This window comes from Scylla paramamosain, chromosome 17 (assembly GCF_035594125.1).
Source record: "Scylla paramamosain isolate STU-SP2022 chromosome 17, ASM3559412v1, whole genome shotgun sequence".
Classification (NCBI taxonomy): Eukaryota; Metazoa; Arthropoda; class Malacostraca; order Decapoda; family Portunidae; genus Scylla; species Scylla paramamosain.
The window spans coordinates 196,220-217,500 of NC_087167.1; the positions used below are offsets into that span (position 1 = coordinate 196,220).

At 41.8% G+C, this 21,281-nt stretch overlaps 1 protein-coding gene across 1 annotated transcript in view; it reads right to left on the reverse strand.

Moving 5' to 3' along the window:
• Positions 1-21,281, reverse strand: part of LOC135108279 (extracellular serine/threonine protein CG31145-like) — a 196,466-nt gene that overhangs the window by 5,714 nt on the left and 169,471 nt on the right. The window contains exons 4-10 of the mRNA XM_064019064.1: positions 11,016-11,140; positions 8,763-8,841; positions 3,703-3,795; positions 3,433-3,576; positions 3,123-3,283; positions 1,577-1,710; positions 348-487 (exon numbers count right to left, since the gene is read on the reverse strand). Of these exons, the coding sequence (XP_063875134.1) occupies positions 348-487; positions 1,577-1,710; positions 3,123-3,283; positions 3,433-3,576; positions 3,703-3,795; positions 8,763-8,841; positions 11,016-11,140 (876 nt within the window). The remainder of the gene's footprint in view (positions 1-347; positions 488-1,576; positions 1,711-3,122; positions 3,284-3,432; positions 3,577-3,702; positions 3,796-8,762; positions 8,842-11,015; positions 11,141-21,281) is intronic.

The following is a 21,281-nucleotide window of genomic DNA, read 5'->3' on the forward strand; positions in this document are numbered from 1 at the left end:
AATTTAGTTTAATTTTTTTTATATATGGTTATCTCCTATATGATGGATTGCTTCCTCTGTAAAGGATGACTAGAAATATGTATATGTATTATAATATTCCTGGAACTGGAGCATCTTGAAAACAGTGAGAAACTGATCTGAAGATGGTATAAAAATGGCCCTGGGAGACTGTCATGTCACCCTTGACATTGACAAGAGACTCGCCAAAAACATATCCGTCTCATACTTTATCAATCGGATCAATACAGTCAAGGCCTAGGTAATTTCTGGTTGGCCTTGACTTGTTGTTATCTCAATACAGATATTCAGGATGTGGGAAAGTGATGAGAACAGTCAGGGGCACAAACCTGAGCAGTGTGGTGAGAGTAGAATGTCGTATGAGGCAACACTGGTAAATGGGTGCCAAGATGGATATCTCATCATGGAAGGCCTTGCCAAACCCTCTGCCGTGATCCAAGTGCAGTGGTGCAGAGTAATTTCCAAACATCTGAAGGAGACATTATCAAAGTAAGACATTTGATATTTGGTTCAATTACTCTTTCAGTCAGCTTAACATTGTCCCTATACACAGCTAGTCCCACACAACATAAAAAAAGAAGAGTAGTAAATACAGTGTGTTATGACCTGCACATTGTAACTACTGTAATATTAAAATATGGATGCTGAGGAAGGCCAGTGGTCATAAATATTCATCCAAGTAATGACAAATAAATAACAATAAAATGAGATAGTACAAAATACTGGAGGGAAAATAGACAGACACTAATATTGCAACTGGTCAATTTAAGTGTGCTGCAAAGAGAATATCTTGTCTGTAAAGAATCTGCCAAGTGGGGCAGTTGTGGAGTGTAGATGAGATGAGATGAAAACAAAAAGAAAAGTGACATGTAAAGAAGATTGGCACATGTTTTTTTTTTTTTTTCAGTTGTCGCTACTACTATTCTCACCATCACTACCACCACCCTGAACATCATCATCACTTACTTTGCATGCTAAGGCCACAAATCATACTGATCAACACCACAGTTATCCCTTCCACTGCTAAACAAACACCTCTTTAAGCACACTTCTGTACTGGTCTCTAAATAGTTCCGTAACCTACTTCAGAACACATAGAGCATTTATCTCTTCTCTCTTTTCTGTGTCCATGCAAGGAAAAATTTCTAGTGCTCTGAACATCAAAAAAGAACAACCATAACTGAAAAGTTAAAGCCACAGACAAAATCTAGAAAATTATCCTTCTATTCTCTCCTTGTGTTCATCCAAATAAAAATTCTCAGTGCTCTGAATATTAGGGAAAGATGACCATGGCAGTGAAGGAGTTAATGTCACATAAAACAAAAATTTAGGTAACCTATTCTTTCTTCTCTATATCCATGCAGGCAAAAATTTTAAGTGCTCTGAATGTTAAGGAAAGACAACCATAGCAGTGAAAGAGTTAGTCACAAAAAACCTATTCTCTCATCTCTATGTCCATGCAAGCAAAAATTCAGTGCTCTGGATGCTAAGGAAAGTTGACCAGAGGAGTGAAAGTCGACATCACCACTACCACACCACCACCACCACCACCACTCACTTTGAAGGTCTCATAGTGGTGCCGATCCATGTTGCCCATAAGGAAATCAAGCACGGCCATGTCCATGAGGTCGAGGAGGCGGCGTCCCTCATTGTAAGGGTGCACCTCCTTCACCAACTCACAGTACTCGTCATCTGTGGGGAAAGTGTGACCAGATGATGATCATGAAGTAAATTAAGCATTCCAACACCAAAAAGTTAATAATTTTAGTACAGTTTTACATAGTGTGACCTGATGATAATGAAAGTGTGAGATAATGATAATGATGAAGTAAAAGTTAATTTCAGTACACATTTATGTAATAGTGAAGATAATGATGAAAAAAAAAAAGCATTACAATGTCCCCCCAAAAAAAGTTAGTAATTTCTGTACAGCTTAATAATAATGATGATAATAACAACAATAACAACAATAACAACAACAACAACAATAATAATAATATTGATGATAACAATAATAATAAAAATAATAATAATAATAATAATACTAATAATAATAATAAATAATAATGCCAGATTTTTTATCAGATATGCAACTTCCCCATTTCCTTACTGTTATCTCACAAGCCATGCTTACTTTGCTATTGCTATTGCACAAATCTACTTTCCTATGGATCCCTTTGTTATTCATTTATCTTTCAATACCTCTTCTATCATTCTTCGTATCCTTTCACCTCCCTATGTCCCTTTTGTCATTCCTCTGCCCTCCTATAGCTCTCCTAATCTGCCTTTCTGTATTGTTCCTTTCACTCTTCTGTTTACCAAGTGATATTTTCCACTTGGAAGTCGAGTGAGAGGCTAAAGAGAACCATTAGTATGAGCTGACTTATTGGGGATGTGGGGGACAGAGTTAGAGAGAGGATAGCCTGGAATAGACAGACATTCAACTAAGGAAGTGGAGAAGGTTATCGGGGTCTTTGTCCTGCAGTGGAAGTTTGTAGGCTGCTGCTGCTGATGATGATGATGATGGTGGTGGTGGTGGTGGTGGTGATGATGATGATGATGGTAGTGGTGATGGTGGTGGTGATGATGATGATGGTAGTGGTGATGGTGGTGATTTGTTGAGTGATAGTGTGATCAACTTGTGAGTTGTCTGCTGGATGGTGAGTGTATGAAGCATCTTTTTCATCAGCAGCATTTTCCTAACTCTTTTCCTCCCCTCTTAAAATATTAATTCCTCTTTCCATTCTTCCTTCAGATCTTTTTCCTTTCCTTCCTTCGCTGTTCTTCAATCGCATATTCCCTCTTTCATCTGCAGTTACTTCTGTCTCATTTTCCTCTCCAGTAACTCCTGCCTCCTCCCTCATATGTGTGTATATATTCTTTTGTTTGGTATATAACTTGTATTACAGAGCGCTACTGATGTGTTCCTGTCATCTATCTCCCTGAAATATGTAAGAAGCATTTGAAGACAATAGGGGAGGCGTATGAATGGCGTTGAGAGAGGCGGGGCTGAATAGATACGGCGCGGGAAGGAAGGATCGATGAGTGAGAGATGGTGAGATTCACGGTGGTGAAAACACGAGTGGCTGCGGTAGGGAACTTACCGACTTCCCACTGGGCCTTGCGCCGCTTGTGGTATCCGCGACGCCACGGGTGCCGCCACACTTTGCGCGGCGCCGCCTCCTTGCCCGGCAGGAAGATAGCAAAGGACCCCTCAATCATATCAGGGGAGCCGCAGATGGCATGGGCAGTGTCACAGTAGTAGCTGCAAGGAGGAGGTGATGTGATGTGTCGCTTCGGAAGTTTCTATGTACTTTAGGTAATACTAAAAGCTGGATATCTTTGTTTGCTTTGACTACGATTTTATCACCATTGGTCTCACAGCATCGGGATTCAAATAAGACAGAGCCTTACCTGCATTTGCCGTGGAAACAGAGATTGTTGTCTGGGGAGATGAAGAATGTCTTAAGCAGGTCGCCCTGGGCCAGCGCGTACAATTCCCGCGTGATGTTCACATTCCTACCGACGGTGGGGACGGCGCGGCGGAACCCAAGGAGCCTGGGGCAGTGGGAACGGATGAGAGGATGACACACAGCACAATGTTCTCAAGGAAAGTCTAACAGGCACCCCAGTTGGCCGAGTTGACGAACAGTTGTCATGGAACACCAGTACCGATCTACTCACTTGTCAAGGTGGTACGCGGCGATCTCAGCGTTATGTCTCTCGAAGTCAGTGAAATAAAAGTGGTTCTTCAGAGTCTCTTGTTCACGTGGAAATCTGGAACAGGAAGAAGAAAAAGAATTATCCGTCTGTAGTGAGGAACACGCGTATGCGGGTGCAATACGAACACAGCAAGGAGGGTTGAACCAGTTTACATCTAAGAGATGGTAATGAACACAACACATGTTGAAATATAGTATGCAAGTTAAAAAATCCCACATCCATGCCACCGCCTACCACAGCTCCACGCGGAGTCCTCAGGCTGACAGGCACACAGCCCGTGATGGCTACACGTCCTGCTATTTCCAGGAATATTACTCCCTAGCCACCTCGAACCGTGTCGCACTGTAGTGGCGGGGGAGTAATACGCGAGCCCTCGCCTCCCTCAGCGGGCACGCAGAAAATCTCTCACTCTCACTCCACGACCTTTACGGGTTTTTGGCTGAGGAAAGGTCGCCATTACGAGCTCGTTTCAAGAAACTTGTCATCTTTTGTCAACTTCCAATCTCAGAAAAGCCCGCAGGAGATGAATGCTTCCAAGATGTGCTGCAGAGCCCACCTTGCCGCACCGGCCTCCCCTCCTCCCCCTCGCTGCTGCAAAGCCTCAGGCGCACAGAGGCCAACTCAATGACCCCGGCCAGACACCACCACTAGTGCAACTGCCAAGACAAATCACCACCACCATCACAACAATCAACAAAAACACCACCACTACTATCACTATCATCACCACCACCACCACCACCACACGTGAAAGAACAACAAAACCACCACCACCACCACCACTGTCGCCACCGTGGCTGTCTCCTTCCGAGCATCTCTCCCTCTCTTGGCTTTCCTCCAAACACCAATTTTACTAGATGAAGACAAACTCAGTAGGCACTTCAAGAATTTTTTCAAAACTTTTCTTCCGATTGGCTGCATTTGCTTTTACGAGTATTTCTATTACTTTCCCTCCTTCCCGGACGAAGTGACGAGGCTGGCAGGCGGGGAGCGGGGAGTGGGAAGACCAGGAAGGGCAAAAGAAGACAGGAAGGAAGGAGGCTACAAGCAGAAGAACGTTTACGCGCAACTAACATACATATCAGAGAGGGAAAAATGTTCTGGGAGGCGGAACCCATGATTAATGTGAGAGAGAGAGAGAGAGAGAGAGAGAGAGAGAGAGAGAGAGAGAGAGAGAGAGAGAGAGAGAGAGAGAGAGAGAGAGAGAGAGAGAGCGTTTACACTCGTTGGAGCACCACTAGATGACAAAAGGGAAGTCAAGATAAAAACAATATCCCAGAGTAAAAAGGTAGAGAGGGAACCAAGAAATTGACGTAAGCGAGACAGAAGAGAGAGGGAGAAACACAAGGTGGGAGGAGGAGGAGGAGGAGGAGGAGGAGGAGGAGGTGAATAACAATTACTACTATCATTACTGCTGCTACTACTACTATTTTTCACCACCACCACCACCACCACTACTACTACTACTACTACTACTACTACTACTATTACTACTGTTTTCACTATATTCATAACAAATGCTATTATCGTAACAAAAAAAATAATACACAACGATGGTGTAAGATAAAGGAGAAAAAGGGAACTAAGGGAAACAAAGAGGAAACAAGAAAAGATGAAAAGGAGAACGAAAGACGAGAGGAGGACAAGAAGAAGAAGAAGAAGAAGAAGAAGAAAAGAAAAGAGAAGAAGAAGAAAAGAAGAGAAGAAAAAGAAAAGAAAAAGAAAAAGAAAAAGAAAAAAAAGAAAAAAGAAAAGAAGAAGAAGAAGAACAACAACAACAAACAAACAAAAATAGTAAGAAGAGAAGAGAAAAAGAAGAAAAAAAAGAACGAAGGAGAACAGGAATGCCACAACCCAAAGATTCCTTGGCCCTGCTCGTTCCTCTGTGTGTGTGTGTGTGTGTGTGTGTGTGTGTGTGTGTGTGTGTGTGTGTGTGTGTGTGTGTGTGTGTGTGTGTGTGTGTGTGTGTGTGTGTGTGTGTGTGTGTGTGTGTGTGTGTGTGTGCCTTCCCCGAACACAAGAAAGGCTTGGGACGCGGCGGGATTCTGAGGGACGGAAAAGGAAGGCACCTAAATAAAAAGTCCACGAGTCTCCCTCCCTCCTGATCAATATTTAGAGAGGAGCTGCAGGTGGCAATCCCCCTTCCTTTATCTCCCCTTTCCTCTCCTCCTCCCACACCTCGTCCCCTCGTGCATTCATCCATACCATTTACTCCTCCCCTCTACCGTTCCCTCTCCCGTCCCAGCCACCAAGCCAGCCAGCCACACCATGCGACAAAAGGCGGTGCACCTCAAGGTATGCCAAAAGAGAGAGAAACTGAAGGGAAAAGTACGTTTAGAAAGAGTAAGGAAAGATTTGTCGTTGTTTTTTCATCCTTCAGGAGCCACATTCCTACCTCTAATCTTTTTTCCTCCTCCTCCTCCTCCTCCTCCTCCTCCTCCGCTCAAGCGTGGAGGAAGCTAACTTGACGGTGGGGAGAGAAGGAGGAGGAGGGAAAAGGGAGACGGGTGAATGCTGGCTTTCTTCTACAGGAGGACGCAATAAAAGGGAGGAAACACACACACACACACACACACACACACACACACACACACACACACACACACACACACACACACACACACACACACACACACACACACACATTTCACGGCCAGAGAGACAGTAGTGGTAATTGGAAAAGAAAATTCCTGGAGTGAAGAGGTACGGAAAAGGGATGGGATAGAGAAGCGAACAGGAGTGACAATACCTGACACCACTTACGTATATGAATTTAGTTAAGCCTTTCACTGCGATACGTAACAAAGCACAACACTAAAGGCATTGTATAAAACCTTTCCGAGCATTTATAACAGAGGGCAATGAATAGGAGCAGATTATCCAGTGTTTAACCGGTGTGATGATCAGAGGTGGCTGTAGTGTAATAAAAAAAAAAAGCCTTAGAATGGTTAGTGATTAAGGAAACACGTGAGATTGTGTAGTTATAGATAGTTTTATATCTTATAATACTAGGCTAAGTTAGACAAGTTTCGTTATACACTGTCCTTTAAATATGTGGCAGACGACAGTGTACCTTTGGACAGAATTGCTGATGCATATATCTAAATAAAAACAAATGCAAGTGAGTGTTAATACAAAAAGCAAAAGCAAAACAAACTCCCTGGGCGACGTTTAATCCAATCACAGTGTATTTTTAGGCCTAACCGCGGCGTATTTTTGCCCTGAGAAAGGAGGCGCGACTATTTATAGCGAAGCAAGGCACACTGTACCAGGCCAGCACTTGACGTGTTGAGGCCCCAGGCAAACTTGAGTCAAGGAGCTCCTAGACTTTCCAATAGCGAGTGATGTTTCCGCTCTTAACTACACCATACATAAGGAGGGGGAGGAGGGGGAGAAAGAAGAAGAAGAAGAAGAAGAAGAAGAAGAAGAAGAAGAAGAAGAAGAAGAAGAAGAAGAAGAAGAAGAAGAAGAAGAAGAAGAAGAAGAAAAGTTTGTAGTTATGGACAAATGAAAGGAGGAAGGAGGAGGAGGAGGAGGAGGAAAAGAGCAAGAGCAACAAAAATAATAATTACTAATTACGAACAAAAGAAAAGCCTGACAAAGTACACCAAGAAGAGATAAAGAGGAAGAGGAAGAAGAAAAGAGATAGTGCAGGAAGAGACGAACTAAGAGGGCAGGAAGGAAGACAAACTAAGAAAACAATAGAGAAAGGACAAAGTTTAAAACAAAAAATCCACATCCTACTGTCTTTTTATACTCATACAGTGTACAATGGTGGCCATAAGTTGAGTATTTCCTTCCACTGGGTTTAGTCCTCTACCTTAATGCTGAATCCTCTGATCTGCTAACCTTACAAAACCTACGCAGATTTCAGGACTTAAGAAAGAAGACAAACCATTAAGCAAATTACAATACTTTTCACCGATGACTTTCTTCTACAAGGAAAATGAAGCACATTGGATGTAAGGGAGCGATGGTACTCGACTTGACATGCATTCGTATCTACATTACTATTTAAATTTCCGCTCACGTTCCTCTCTGTCATCCATAACTATCCACAGACTAAGCGATGACAAACTACAGTAGAAAGCAAGACGAATAAAGAGACATATGAGGAACAAATACACATACAATGCTACTCAAGGGAGCTCAGGCAGACTGGGTGGCGTGAGTCAGGGCTTACTTTAAAGGCAATCCCGGATGAAAAGAGCAAGGGAGAATACAAGGGACGCGGGCTGGACTTCCTTTAGTGGGCGGAAAACAATGCCAATGAATAATGCTTTTGTGCACCTCAGTGACTAACATTCCCATGAAGTGTTAATGAGAGAGAGAGAGAGAGAGAGAGAGAGAGAGAGAGAGAGAGAGAGAGAGAGAGAGAGAGAGAGAGAGATTGTACGCACTGCACATTAAGAGAACACAAAGCATTCCACGTACACAAAAAGAAAAGGTGAATGGGTAAACTACCTGAAGAATTCTTTGTAAACTTTGCCTTCTTGAGACTCAAGTGTGCTTTAATGGTATGTACACACACACACACACACACACACACACACACACACACTACACAAGGAACGGGAAAATACTGGATGATATAGATATATACAAGGATTCTTTTTTGTGTTCAAATAAATATACAAGAACACACAATCAGAAAAGAAGGAACAAATAAATAAGTAAATGAATAAGTAAATAAACGAAGGCTGGGTAGGTAGGTGAATAGATAAAGACTGATTTACAAGGAAAACGACTGAGGCAAATTGAATATTGCGAAAAAAAAAATCAATATTTCTTACATTTTTTTTTTTAGGATATTATCTGATATACTGTAGCACGAGGAAGTAAACATTTTCCACGTAATCCAGGAAGACGGGCAATAATGCTACATAATTTCAAGCTTTCTTGCTTCTCATTGCTAAAAAAAAAAAAAAGGCACATGTAAGAAATATTGCGCTACTACTGCTACTACTACTACTACTACTACTACTACTACTACTACTACTACTACTACTACTACTACTCACCTCATAGGTTTGAAGAGCGCATGGCCTCCGTCAGCAAACTCTATGATGAGCTTGATCTGCGTCCCTCCTTCCTTTTGACCTGCAGGAGAGAGAAAGAGAGACAATGTGAGAGTGTGAGGGGAATGAGTGAGAGTGTGAGGGGAATGAGTGAGTGCGTGGAGTGAATGAAGGGAGAGAGGGATGAAGGGCTTGTTGCACCTCAGGCATGGAACTCTAATTAACCTTTCCATACAGGGCTTTGAAGTCATAACAGGCTGCCTTCATCCCAGCAGGTTTAGGATTCCGTCACTTGAAACTGGCGTGTGAGCAAAGCAGATGAATCCAACGTACTTCTTTTTACGGTCACTTAGAAGCCGTGCAACCGTATTCTCGAACGTGTCAGGGTCTGTTGTATCTCATATTTATTCTAGACAGTGTTTAATAGACCTTACTAGAGATTTTCAAGGTTTTCGAGAATGTTTTTCTTATGATTATAATAGCAGTTTAGCAAATATTCTATATCAGTGATGGAAAAAAGTATGTTCTGCTTCATGCTTATTAGAGACCGTGTTTAGTATAGCCTTTACTGGATATTTTCAAGGTTTTCGAGAGTGGTTTTATGATTGTTATAATAGTTAAACAAATATTCTGCATCATTAATTGGAAAAAATGGCTGTTCTACATTACATCTATTCTAGGTAGTCGTTAATAGACCGTACTGGAATTTTTTTTAAGGTTTTCAAGAGTGTTTTTCATGATTAGTGATAATTTAACAAAAAAAAAAAAAAAAAATCATCATTAATAGTTAAAGTAAGTTCTCGATTACGTATACTTAATCTAGACAGTATTTTAATAGCTTTTAATGAAGGTTTTTAAGAGTGTTTTCATTATCTAAGTAATAGTTTAACAAGGATTCTGCATCACTAATAGGAAAAAAAAAATGCGTTCGAGATTACATTTATTCAAAGACCGTATTTAACAACCTTTACTGGACGTTATTAGGGTTTCCATGAGTTTTTTTTTATGATTCTAATGGTAGTCTAATAAATATTCTGCTTCATTTAGACAAGAAAAATATGATTACATCTATTCTTTGCTGAATTACTATTATTATTATTATTATTATTATTATTATTATTATTATTATAGTTATATTTATTAACTTTTTTGTTTTGTTTTTGAGATTTCATGATTCCATTGATAGCTTACCGAAAATTCTGCATCACTAATAGAAAACACACGTCTGTTCTCTCTCTCTCTCTCTCTCTCTCTCTCTCTCTCTCTCTCTCTCTCTCTCTCTCTCTCTCTCTCTCTCTCTCTATAACCAAGACAACTTAGCAATTAGCAGGTTAGCAAGAATTCTGCAATACTGATTGGAAAAAAAGTGTGTTCTACATTATATCTATTTTAGACAGTAATTAACACCTTTATTTTTTTTTTGTATGTGTTTCAAGGTTTTCATGATTTTAATGATAATTTAATAAAGATTCAGCATCATTAATAGGAAAAAAAAAGAAAAAAACAGTATTTCCGACATTATATTTATCCTAGACTATATTCAGCAAGCTATCGTGGAGGATACTAGGGTTTTCAAGTGTTTTCATGATTCTTGTGATAGTTTAGCAAGTCATTACGATGAAAAACACTCACGGGAGCCTCTATTATTATAAGTAGCTTTCGTGGAAGTTATTTGTTCTTTCAAGATTTTTTTTTATTATTTTTTGTTATAATTTCAATGACAGTTTAACAGATTCTACGTCGTTAATCACGGAAAAAAAACAAAAAAACAGGTAGAAGCCCAACTGATCAGTGGTTTTGGAAAATAAGTTCTGAAAAGATTCTGAAGTGTTTGAGAATACGCATGCTCGTATGATTCCAGATTCAATATTATTTCTTGTCTGGATTTAGTGTCAGTGATATTGGAAACTCCTAATATTGAACTAGGAAAAAAAAAAAATAAATAAATAACCACGTCACACAAAGGGACGCTGTGTGTGTGTGTGTGTGTGTGTGTGTGTGTGTGTGTGTGTGTGTGTGTGTGTGTGTGTGTGTGTGTGTGTACGTGTGTACTATATTGCAAATGCCTGCAGGAGTTATGAGTTGAGAAATATTAAAGGAGAAAAAGAGTAAAGGTAATAATAGTATAGATGAAAAGCGAAAATACTGTTGAGGAGGTATCTACGATTAAGAATAGTACACACACACATACACACACACACACACTCTCTCTCTCTCTCTCTCTCTCTCTCTCATGAATACAAGGGCGTTACTCACTGATGTGGGCGATGGGCATGCCCACTACATGCTGCAGGAGGCGCCCCACAGTGGGGTCCTCGGCAGGGTACAGCTCGTCGCGGGAGATGCTGAGGTGGAAGTTGTCCCACAGCGTCGCGTTCTCCCTGCCAAGAGAATTAAGGCCACGTGAGGAGACAAAGGAACACACACACACACACACACACACACACACACACACACACACACACACACACACACACACACACACACACACACACACACACACACACACACCTGCCACACGGATTACTTAAAGAGCACGTAGCCTTGATCTTTACTCTGCTTTGTCTATACGTGGATACAGTGGCACGTGTCTTCATTTCATAAGTTTATTCTTGGACAGTGTCTCTAATCCTAATGTTTTTATTCTTATGATCGTTATTGTGTTCCTCAGTTGACATTCTGAGCAATGTAAAAAAATCATTTACATAGACAAAAAAAAGTAGGTAGTTATCTTTTTTAAGGTTAATTGAGAGACTGCAGAACAAAACAAGTATATTAAAACATTGAAAAGAATTATAGGAAAATTTGAGTAGCAGTAAGACGATTAATGATGAGAAGTAAAACATTCTATTTTCTGAAAAAAAAAAAAAAAAAAAAAAAAAAATGGGACTACAATAGTTCAATAGTGATTAGTAGTAGTAAGATTATTTTGAACATAAGTCTTCATAGATCAGTCAGGTTTGTTTGTAAGAGTTCTTAGTGGTATTAGTCTCTTTCAAGTCCACCTCAATATTGCTCTCTGAAAAAGAGCCACACTACGATGAAATAGACATTTACTGCAGCAGAGCCCCAGAAAAAGAAGGCTGCTCTAAACTATAAATGGATGATAAAAGAGGTGAAGGTGGAGGTGAAGGTGGAGGAGGAGGAACACAAAGGAAATCAACAACATGTCTTCTGGTTCCGACTGGACGGTTTGACGAAAATGGAAACCTAGACTAGAATAGGTTACCGAGACGGGAAAGAAAAAAGGGATGGGAGGAGGAGGAGGAGGAGGAGGAGGAGGAGGAGGAGGAGGAGGAGGAGGAGGAGGAGGAGGAGGAGGAGGAGGAGGAAGTGGGAGGGAGGAAAAAAAAAACAACGAAAAACAAAAACAATAACAATGGAATGAAAGAAGAGGAAGGGAGGAGTTCGCATGGTGATGACAACACCCACTTTCTTTCTTACTCAAAAGAACAGGTGATGAATTACGCTCACCCGCAAAAAAAAAAAAAAAAATATATAGCCATAACACAGATATAAATAAAAATATTAATTGGATTACTACTTATTGATTATTTAAGACCTTTCAGGAGTTACACTGTTTTCGGACGCTCTCTCTCTCTCTCTCTCTCTCTCTCTCTCTCTCTCTCTCTCTCTCTCTCTCTCTCTCTCTCTCTCTCTCTCTCTCTCTCTCTCTCTCTCTCTCTCGACATACATTTTTGGCCATTCAGAAAGCCACTATTTTTTTTCCATAGTTTCCCTACATTGGATAGTTAAACAGAGAGAGAGAGAGAGAGAGAGAGAGAGAGAGAGAGAGAGAGAGAGAGAGAGAGAGAGAGAGAGAGAGAGAGAGAGAGAGAGAGAGAGAGAGAGAGAGAGAGAGAGAGAGAGAGAGAGAGAGAGAGAGAGAATCTTATACATTAATCTCTGGTCTCTATTCCAACATTTTTTTCCCCGTTTCTCACTCCATCTTCACCGCTTTTCCCCACCGACAGTTTCTATTCTCTTCCCTTATCTGCTTCTTGTCTCCCTCTCTATTCAGTGTTCTGGTGTGTGACGCGGCACTATACATGGAGCGGCGAGGATGCGTACAATCCTTCATAATTTCCATTACTCGGACACACAGTTAGTTAGTTAATTAAATCACTGTAAAACAAAGGGGAATTTGAGCGTGATACAAAGTGATAAAAAAAATGTAGCGTTATAAAGAAAAAGAAAAAAAAATCATGAATGTTTATTAGTCCAAACGTAGCTAAACTATCTGCCTTGGACGCAGCCGACACTAAACATCAAGTACTTTTCATGAAGCATTTCATGAGCACAGTTATGCAGTTCACATATATAAATGATGTAAGAATTTTATTTTTCCCCTCATTACTTGGTCTTGATGCACTCACTGCCTCAAACCAGGGCGCCCCAGCTCGTATCATCTCAAACCAGGGCGCGACGCACTCGGTACACTGAAATACCGAGTAAAAGATTTAAGCTCAAATAAATCTGAGCTTCAGGAGAAAGGTGCCGTGTCGGGAATCGAATTCGGAATCCGTACATAGAAGCTCAGCATGTTACCGATCGAGCATCCTGTATTCAGGCAGGTTTGTGGCGCTTGAGTGTTTGTGTAATAACATTGATCTTTGGCGATCTGGTAAAATGATCTTTGTATTATTTTTCTGAATACATCAAGTTAAAGTTGGGATAAAATTTTAATTATGAATAAATAAAAGGGAATGACATTACATTTATAAGACGTTAAACGGTAAAATTTACACCCTAAAAATCGGAAAGGACAACGAACATTGTGACGTCAAACCAAGTCACACAAAACTTCCGGCGCAATTTTGATTCAGGTGACATTCCATTTATATCACCATAAACTTTAAAACTTTTGAACCTAATAATTCGAGAGGAACACAAACACTGTGACGTCAGACCAAATCACACAAAAATTGCCGGCATCATTTTGTTTCATGCGGAAGTGTACCAGCAATGCCCGAGTTAGTGAATATCCGCGGTTTCTCCTCGTCACAAGCGTCCTACAACAGCAGATCAGTAATATTTGTTAGTGATAACCTGACGAACCTCTTCCGGCGGTGTGTAGAAAGCTGGCAATCAATGTTTTCTGTTACTACTACTACTACTACTACTACTACTACTACTGACACACACACACACACACACACACACACACACACACACACACACAAATACGAAAGACGTTACATTGTTCACAGTCTGACTCGAAAGCTGAGCTCTCTGGTCTTCTCTACTTTGACGTGTAATCCTTCAAGCAGATCAATCTCCTCTCTCTCTCTCTCTCTCTCTCTCTCTCTCTCTCTCTCTCTCTCTCTCTCTCTCTCTCTCTCTCTCTCTCACGAACTTCAAGAGAAAAAATCAAAAGCTTCCCTGATGCACTGCTTTTTTCCTTGTGGCGGTATTAATGTTGACAAGAGGAGGAGGAGGAGGAGCAGGAGGGAGGGAAAGCTCCATCCTCACTTCAAAGCCTCAAGTTTTTAATGAAAAGATAATGAAATGAACACCTCATGGGACTTGATTTTTGTTCTGTCTCCTGCGTCGTCTGTTTGTCTGTCTGTCCCCTTTTTTGTGTGTCTTGCCAGCCTGATCTATGATTACTAGTATCTTTTGCTTTTTTCATGTGTCGTGTAGCCAAGTAGAAGTAGTACGCAAAGAGTAGAGAAAGAAGGCCAACTCAATACGCCGCTTCTGATACAGTCAGTTATAGAAGATTCCAGGAACGTGGTTAGCTTAGTACTGGGAAGTGACTGATCATACTTTCCAAAAGCGAAATAACTTACTTGTCTTGCACTTATGCTTGTGTATGTGTTTATTTTTGTATTAATAGCACGTTATTCGTAGTTGCAGCCACACTATATTGATACTTAAAGAGGTTTTCAAGAGAACAATAAATAAGTAAGGAAGTATATATATGAAACAGGTAGATAGATGGATGGGTAGATGTATAAAGATAATCAGATGGATGAATGGATGGATGCATGTACAGATAGACAGATATAGATCTACAAGAACAAAAATGCAAAACTGAAAAATTATTACATTTAAATAATAAAACAAACGAAAAAAAACCAAACAAAAACGAAGAAATAAGATCTGCTACACACAACCAAAAAAGTAAATAAATCAATGAACCAATCAACAAACAAATCAATGAAAACAATAAAAAAATAACACCATCATCACAAACACCACGACAAAATCCCTTCACTCACAACCTGATTGACCATAACAGTGTAGAATAACTATTAACCACACACTGACTCATGTTTCCCTTGACCCCACAACACCCTTCCTACTTTCCCCCTCAGTGCTTATCAAGTTTTTTCCCTTACACACTGCACAATACGAGGGGGAATGAAGCTCCCTAATGGAAGCCATGCAAAGTACCATGATGCACACAATACCTGTAGAAATAGTCTTTACCCCCATACCTTCATCACCGCCACAATGCAAGAACGGGATAAGTTGCGCAGGAGAATCATCCTTCACCGATTTCTGGGACTAAAGGAAGACCAGTTTGTGTGTGTGTGTGTGTGTGTGTGTGTGTGTGTGTGTGTGTGTGTGTGTGTGTGTGTGTGTGTGTGTGTGTGTGTGTGTGTGTGTGTGTGTTTCTCATCCTTTCAGACAAATTTAATATCTGTAGGACAAAATGAGAGAGAGAGAGAGAGAGAGAGAGAGAGAGAGAGAGAGAGAGAGAGAGAGAGAGAGAGAGAGAGAGAGAGAGAGAGAGAGAGCGCAGACAGACAGATACAACTGCAAAGGTTTTCTATGGAAACACAAAATGGTTGCAAAGAAAAAAGCTACGTTGAGTTTTTTTCTATTATGCCTCTCTCTCTCTCTCTCTCTCTCTCTCTCTCTCTCTCTCTCTCTCTCTCTCTCTCTCTCTCTCTGTTGTTTATCTCGAATGTATTTCGTTTCTAGTTTGTAGCACATTCCTGTTTCATATTTCAATAGCGTGCCTCTCTCAACTTTTAACTGTATTTGCGTGGCTTTTAAATTTCTTCCTCTCCTCTTCATATATTTCCAAACTACATATTTCATCCCTTAATTAACGTGTCGTCTTAAAATTTTAATTACTGATTCCGTGAAATTTTTTCCTTTCTACCTAACGTAACAAAGAAAAGAAAGACTTTTTCTTGTTTGTTGCTTTGAACATGAGAATAATTTGTTTTTTCGTAATTGTTTGTACCCCTCTCTCTCTCTCTCTCTCTCTCTCTCTCTCTCTCTCTCTCTCTCTCTCTCTCTCTCTCTCTCTCTCTCTCCATCATCGCCAGACCTTCAGAAAACCAGACAACTTGCGTCCCTCGTTTCTTCCTCGCCTCATCAGCCCCAGCACCTCTCTCACACTTATCCATTCAACACGGTCATTCTTCTCCAACTGAACTTCCAACTCATCGCTCTCTCCTCTTCCTTTTCCTTCATCCTGACAAACCACCACTAAGGAAGGCTCTATCTCTCTCTCTCTCTCTCTCTCTCTCTCTCTCTCTCTCTCTCTCTCTCTCTCTCTCTCTCTCGAACAGATTAACCAGGTGATGTCTTTCTCTTTCTCTGCTGCATCTTTTATTAATACTCACCTGACGGGCTTAAGCCAGATTTATTCACCCGATCCAGTGTTCTCTCTCTCTCTCTCTCTCTCTCTCTCTCTCTCTCTCTCTCTCTCTCTCTCTCTCTCTCTCTCTCTCTCTCGTAGTGGTAGTGTATTTGTCTACAATTTTGACATCTCTTAAGATAAATGCTCGCGCGCGCGTGTGTGTGTGTATGTGTGTGTGTGTGTGTGTGTGTAGGGTTGATGCGGGTGTAGGAAGTGAACAGTTGAATAAAAATTGGTTACATAGCTCTCTCTCTCTCTCTCTCTCTCTCTCTCTCTCTCTCTCTCTCTCTCTCTCTCTCTCTCTCTCTCTCTCTCTCTCGTGCCTCTCCCTCCCTCCCTCCCTTCTTCCTTCACTCCCTCGGTTTCGTTTTTGTAGCGTGAAGCACGAAAGGAAAAAGCTTAGGATGATTGAAGAGAAGGCGCGAGAGAGAGGGAAAAATAAAAATGCACACACACACACACACACACACACACACACACACACACACACACACACACACACACACACACACACACACACACACACACACACACAGAGAGAGAGAGAGAGAGAGAGAGAGAGAGAGAGAGAGAGAGAGAGAGAGAGAGAGAGAGAGAGAGAGAGAGAGAGAGAGAGAGAGAGAGAGAGAGAGAGAGAGAGAGAGAGAGAGAGAGAGACTAAAAACAGATACGAAAAACTAAAGACTGTTTCCACCACCTATTTTCATTTTACCGATGTCCAATCATCACCAGCACCATCATTAATACCACCACCACCACCACCACCACCACCAAAGTGACAAGTCGCGGCGTCCCTCTGTGGGTAATCCTGGAATGGGCGGGAATGTGCGGGGTGTGGGGATGGAAGCGCTCCTATTCCGATTGTTAGGAGGACAAAGGAGGCAGCCAGGCAGGGAGCATCTCGCCCTTTCTCTTTCTCTCGCCCTCTCTCTCTCTCTCTCTCTCTCTCTCTCTCTCTCTCTCCTCTTCATAGGTGTGCGAGTGGTGAGTGCTTGAGTGTATGTGCAGGTGTGGGTGTGGGTATGGATGTTTCCAAGGCTCCGGTACTGTAGGAATGCAAGGCTTTCGTGGTATGTATAGTGAATGTAGGTGGCTGCCTCCCTCTCTCCCTCCCTCCCTCCCTCCCTCCCTCCCTCCCTCCCTCCCTCCCTTTCTCTCTCTCTCCTCTTCGTAGGTGTGGATGATTTTCAATTCTCCGGTATTGTAAGAATGTGCGTTTCTCGTGATGTGTGTAGTGCAGGTGGCTGTGTCTGAGAATAGTGTTACAGAGAGTTTCCGTTCACTATTCCCTGCAGAAGTTGATGGTGACAGATGAACGAGTGCGTAATGAGGGTAAAGACGTTTCTGAATGGTTTGGTATAGCGGAAAGGTGTGGCTGGGTAAAGATTTGTATGCTAAAGCTTTTCTTTTCCTGTTATTTGCTTCTTAGAATAGCACAATGAAGTGGTGATAGAGGCACGAATATAGGAAGACGGTAAAGAAATATCTGAATAGGTTAATGTAGTAGAAAGATGTTTCTGACTAAGATGTGTGTGCTACGAATATACCAGGGATTTATTTATTTTTCAAAGGGCATTATTTCCTTTAGTATTGAGATGAGCTTGTGGTGAGACGTACAAGTAGGTAAATATATTTCTGAATGACTTTGTGACGTAATAGAAGGGTGTAGTTAGTTAAAATTTGCATGCTACAGCTTTTCTTATCCTGTTACATGTTTTTTTTTTTTGCAGACGTGTGGTGAGGTTGGTGATGAGATGCACGTTTAGGTCAAGACGTTTCCAAATGATATGATGATGTAGGGAGATGTGTGTCTGATAAGGATTCGAGTGTTACAACGGAGTGTTTTTCCATTCATTCTTTCCTGCAGTAGTGATTATGGTGACGAGACGTGAATGAGTACATAAAGAAATTTCTCAATGATTTGATGACGTGCAGAGGTGAGTGTTGTGCTGTCTTGTTTGGCTGAGATTCGCATATTACGGATATCTAATTCTTTTTGTTTCTCATAACAATGAAATGAAGTGGCGATGAGTTGCACAAGTAAATGGATAAACTTTCGAATGGCTTGTTTATGTGCAGAACTGGGATGCTACATTGTGTTTGGGAGAAATTTTTAAGTTAGAAATTTTACCTTTCTTCGTCTCCTCCAGTACAAAGATAAGGTGACGAGGTAGGTAAAGAGCTATAGATGGCGCTGTGTACAGAAGCGGCAGATTTTGCTATGATCTTGACTCCCTACGGTGTGATGGTGAGCAGTTCTAGATTCGAGGATGCGTTATGTCGTGGATGTTCTGGTACATTAAATTTGAGAAGGGAGTTGTGGTATGGCAGGTATGGTTGAGGAGAGCTGAAGTAACGGAGAGCTGTTTTGTGGGGACGTGAGCATGAAGACACGGCGAAAATAGCTCTCCTTGTTCTTAGTAGCGGAAAACCTTTTGAGAAGTGTGTTGCTGTGGAAGAGACGCTGCCTGGTACTCGAAGGTAATGACGACTGGCAGGCAACAAGGTGTGATGTAAAGGAAAATGTAAAAGTATCTATAGATGTGGTTAGGAGAAAAGGTCGTATTCTTAAAAGGCTGTGAGGTTTCAATACGACTATTTTCAAAGGCCACCGAGATGATTAGCTGGCCGACGTTTTCCTCAATTAACGGTGCAGTAATGGTTCTTGTCAAACGATAACTAGAATCGTGAAAGAACTCTTCAAAACTCCAATAATTTCCAACACAGAATGTTGAAAAATAATTAAGGTAAGACATCGAAGTATTGGAGAATTCAATCTTTTGTCGTGAAGGCGCACAGGGAATCCTAAACTAGCTCTCCGTTACGATCCTTCTTCAGTCCTTATCCTTAAAAATACAATCTTCAACCTTGTAACGGTTTTCCCATCTCTCTTCATTCACAGAAAACATTTACCATTCAAGTATTCCCTCACACTGAACTAGCCCTACGTCAGGTCCATTCTTCACTCTTTACCCTACAAAACAATCTTCTAAAACTCTGTAACTTTCCCATCTCTCTCCATTCACACAGAAAACGTTTATCATTCGAGTATTTCTCCACATTTCAACATTATAACCCAAATTGCCTGATAGCCTCGTCTTCGCATTTTCTTCTACAACATCCATACGAGTCTACTTCTGCCGGCATCACAGCACGCGTTTGGACTCTCCACTCAGGCACAGGAATGCAAAGACAGCACTGTAACGCAGCTCCATCAGAGTCGAAACTGCGTAACATTCAAGCAATCCCATGTTACTCGTCGGGGTTCATTTCCATCCTAAGGTGGGTTTTAGTGTAACATCAAAGGCGGGAAGCATTTCGACGCGACGAGACTCAGTCAGGCACTCCGCATTTCCACATCCAGCAACACGCGTCTTCCTCGCATCTGTTCATGCACTCAAGTCTATCATCTTCAATTTCCCTTCCATCTTCATCATCAACCATTCCCTCGCCCATCAATATCTCGAATTTCACTTCATTACACCACTTAGGCAGCCTTTCAAACATTTCTCACTATCACTTCCACCATCACTTTCGATCCCACTTCATTCTCTGCTGTCAAGTATTCCTTCACTCACCTCTAGACCTTCACTACATTACACCACCCACAACCTACCAAAAATTTCTCACGATCACTTCCACATTTTAAGCCTCCCTCTCCATTCCTCACTCAATAAATCGACCTTCACAATACATTACATCACTCAAACATTTCTCACGACCACTTCACCTATCTTTCCATTCTCCCAAATCAATCTAAATACCCTGGCACTCCCGCAGACTTCCAGGCACTTTTCCAGCCACTCCAGCAAGCCCTCCCTAAGTCCTCTACGTAGACCCTCAGCTTGGCACCTTCCAGTCCCAGCCTCGCCACGTCGTCGCCTTCGGGAGGGTCAGGCGCCGCCCCACCTGCACGGCGAGGTGATCCATCAGGCAACATCTTCGTCAGTGCATTAGAGAAATTACAGCGTGACAAACAAGGCTGACTCGCGGGCGGCGGCGGGGCAGACGGGGCGGTAATGGGTTTATAATGCCACTTTGGTCTTTCCCCACCCCGCCACGCCCCTCCCTGTCTGCATGGGAGAGGGGAGTGAAGCGGGAGAGGGGATGAGAGATGAGGGGGAGAAATCACGGTGCTGTCTCCTCATCCGCGCAGCCCCCTGACCTATAAATCTCTCTCTGTCTCTCTCTCTCTCTCTCTCTCTCTCTCTCTCTCTCTCTCTAAGCGAGTGGGTGGTCCTGGCTCGCTTCTCCCTCCACTTTGTTACCCAAGACCAGGTTCCTTTGGCTCTTGGACGTGTGGCGCTCGTTATCCATCTCTCTCTCTCTCTCTCTCTCTCTCTCTCGTCCGGTCTTTCTCTTTTTTTTTCTTTTCTTTTACGTTTGTCCCTCTCATTATTCTCGTTTCTTCTATTTATGTTCGTCAGTTTTTTTTTTTGTTATTCCATATTTCCTCCTTCTCCTCCTCCTCCTCCTCCTCTTTTCTTTTCTTTCTTGTCGTGCAGGTGTTTTTTTTTTCTTCCCCTTTCCAAATCTTCACACTTTTCTCTTACTCCAATCACGGATTATCTCTGTCTCTCTCTCTCTCTCTCTCTCTCTCTCTCTCTCTCTCTCTCTCTCTCTCTCTCTCTCTCTCTCTCTCTGCTAAACCACTCTCCAGCATATTTTTTGTTGCATTCTCTTTACACTACAAACAAAAGATAAACATAAACAAGAATAATTCCCAGCTGAGAGAGAGAGAGAGAGAGAGAGAGAGAGAGAGAGAGAGAGAGAGAGAGAGAGAGAGAGAGAGAGAGAGAGAGAGAGAGAGAGTCTGTACATATATCCCAGTACATACCTGCTATTATTTTATTCATACACAGCAGTTGCTCTCATCTCTTTACTCTCTCTCTCTCTCTCTCTCTCTCTCTCTCTCTCTC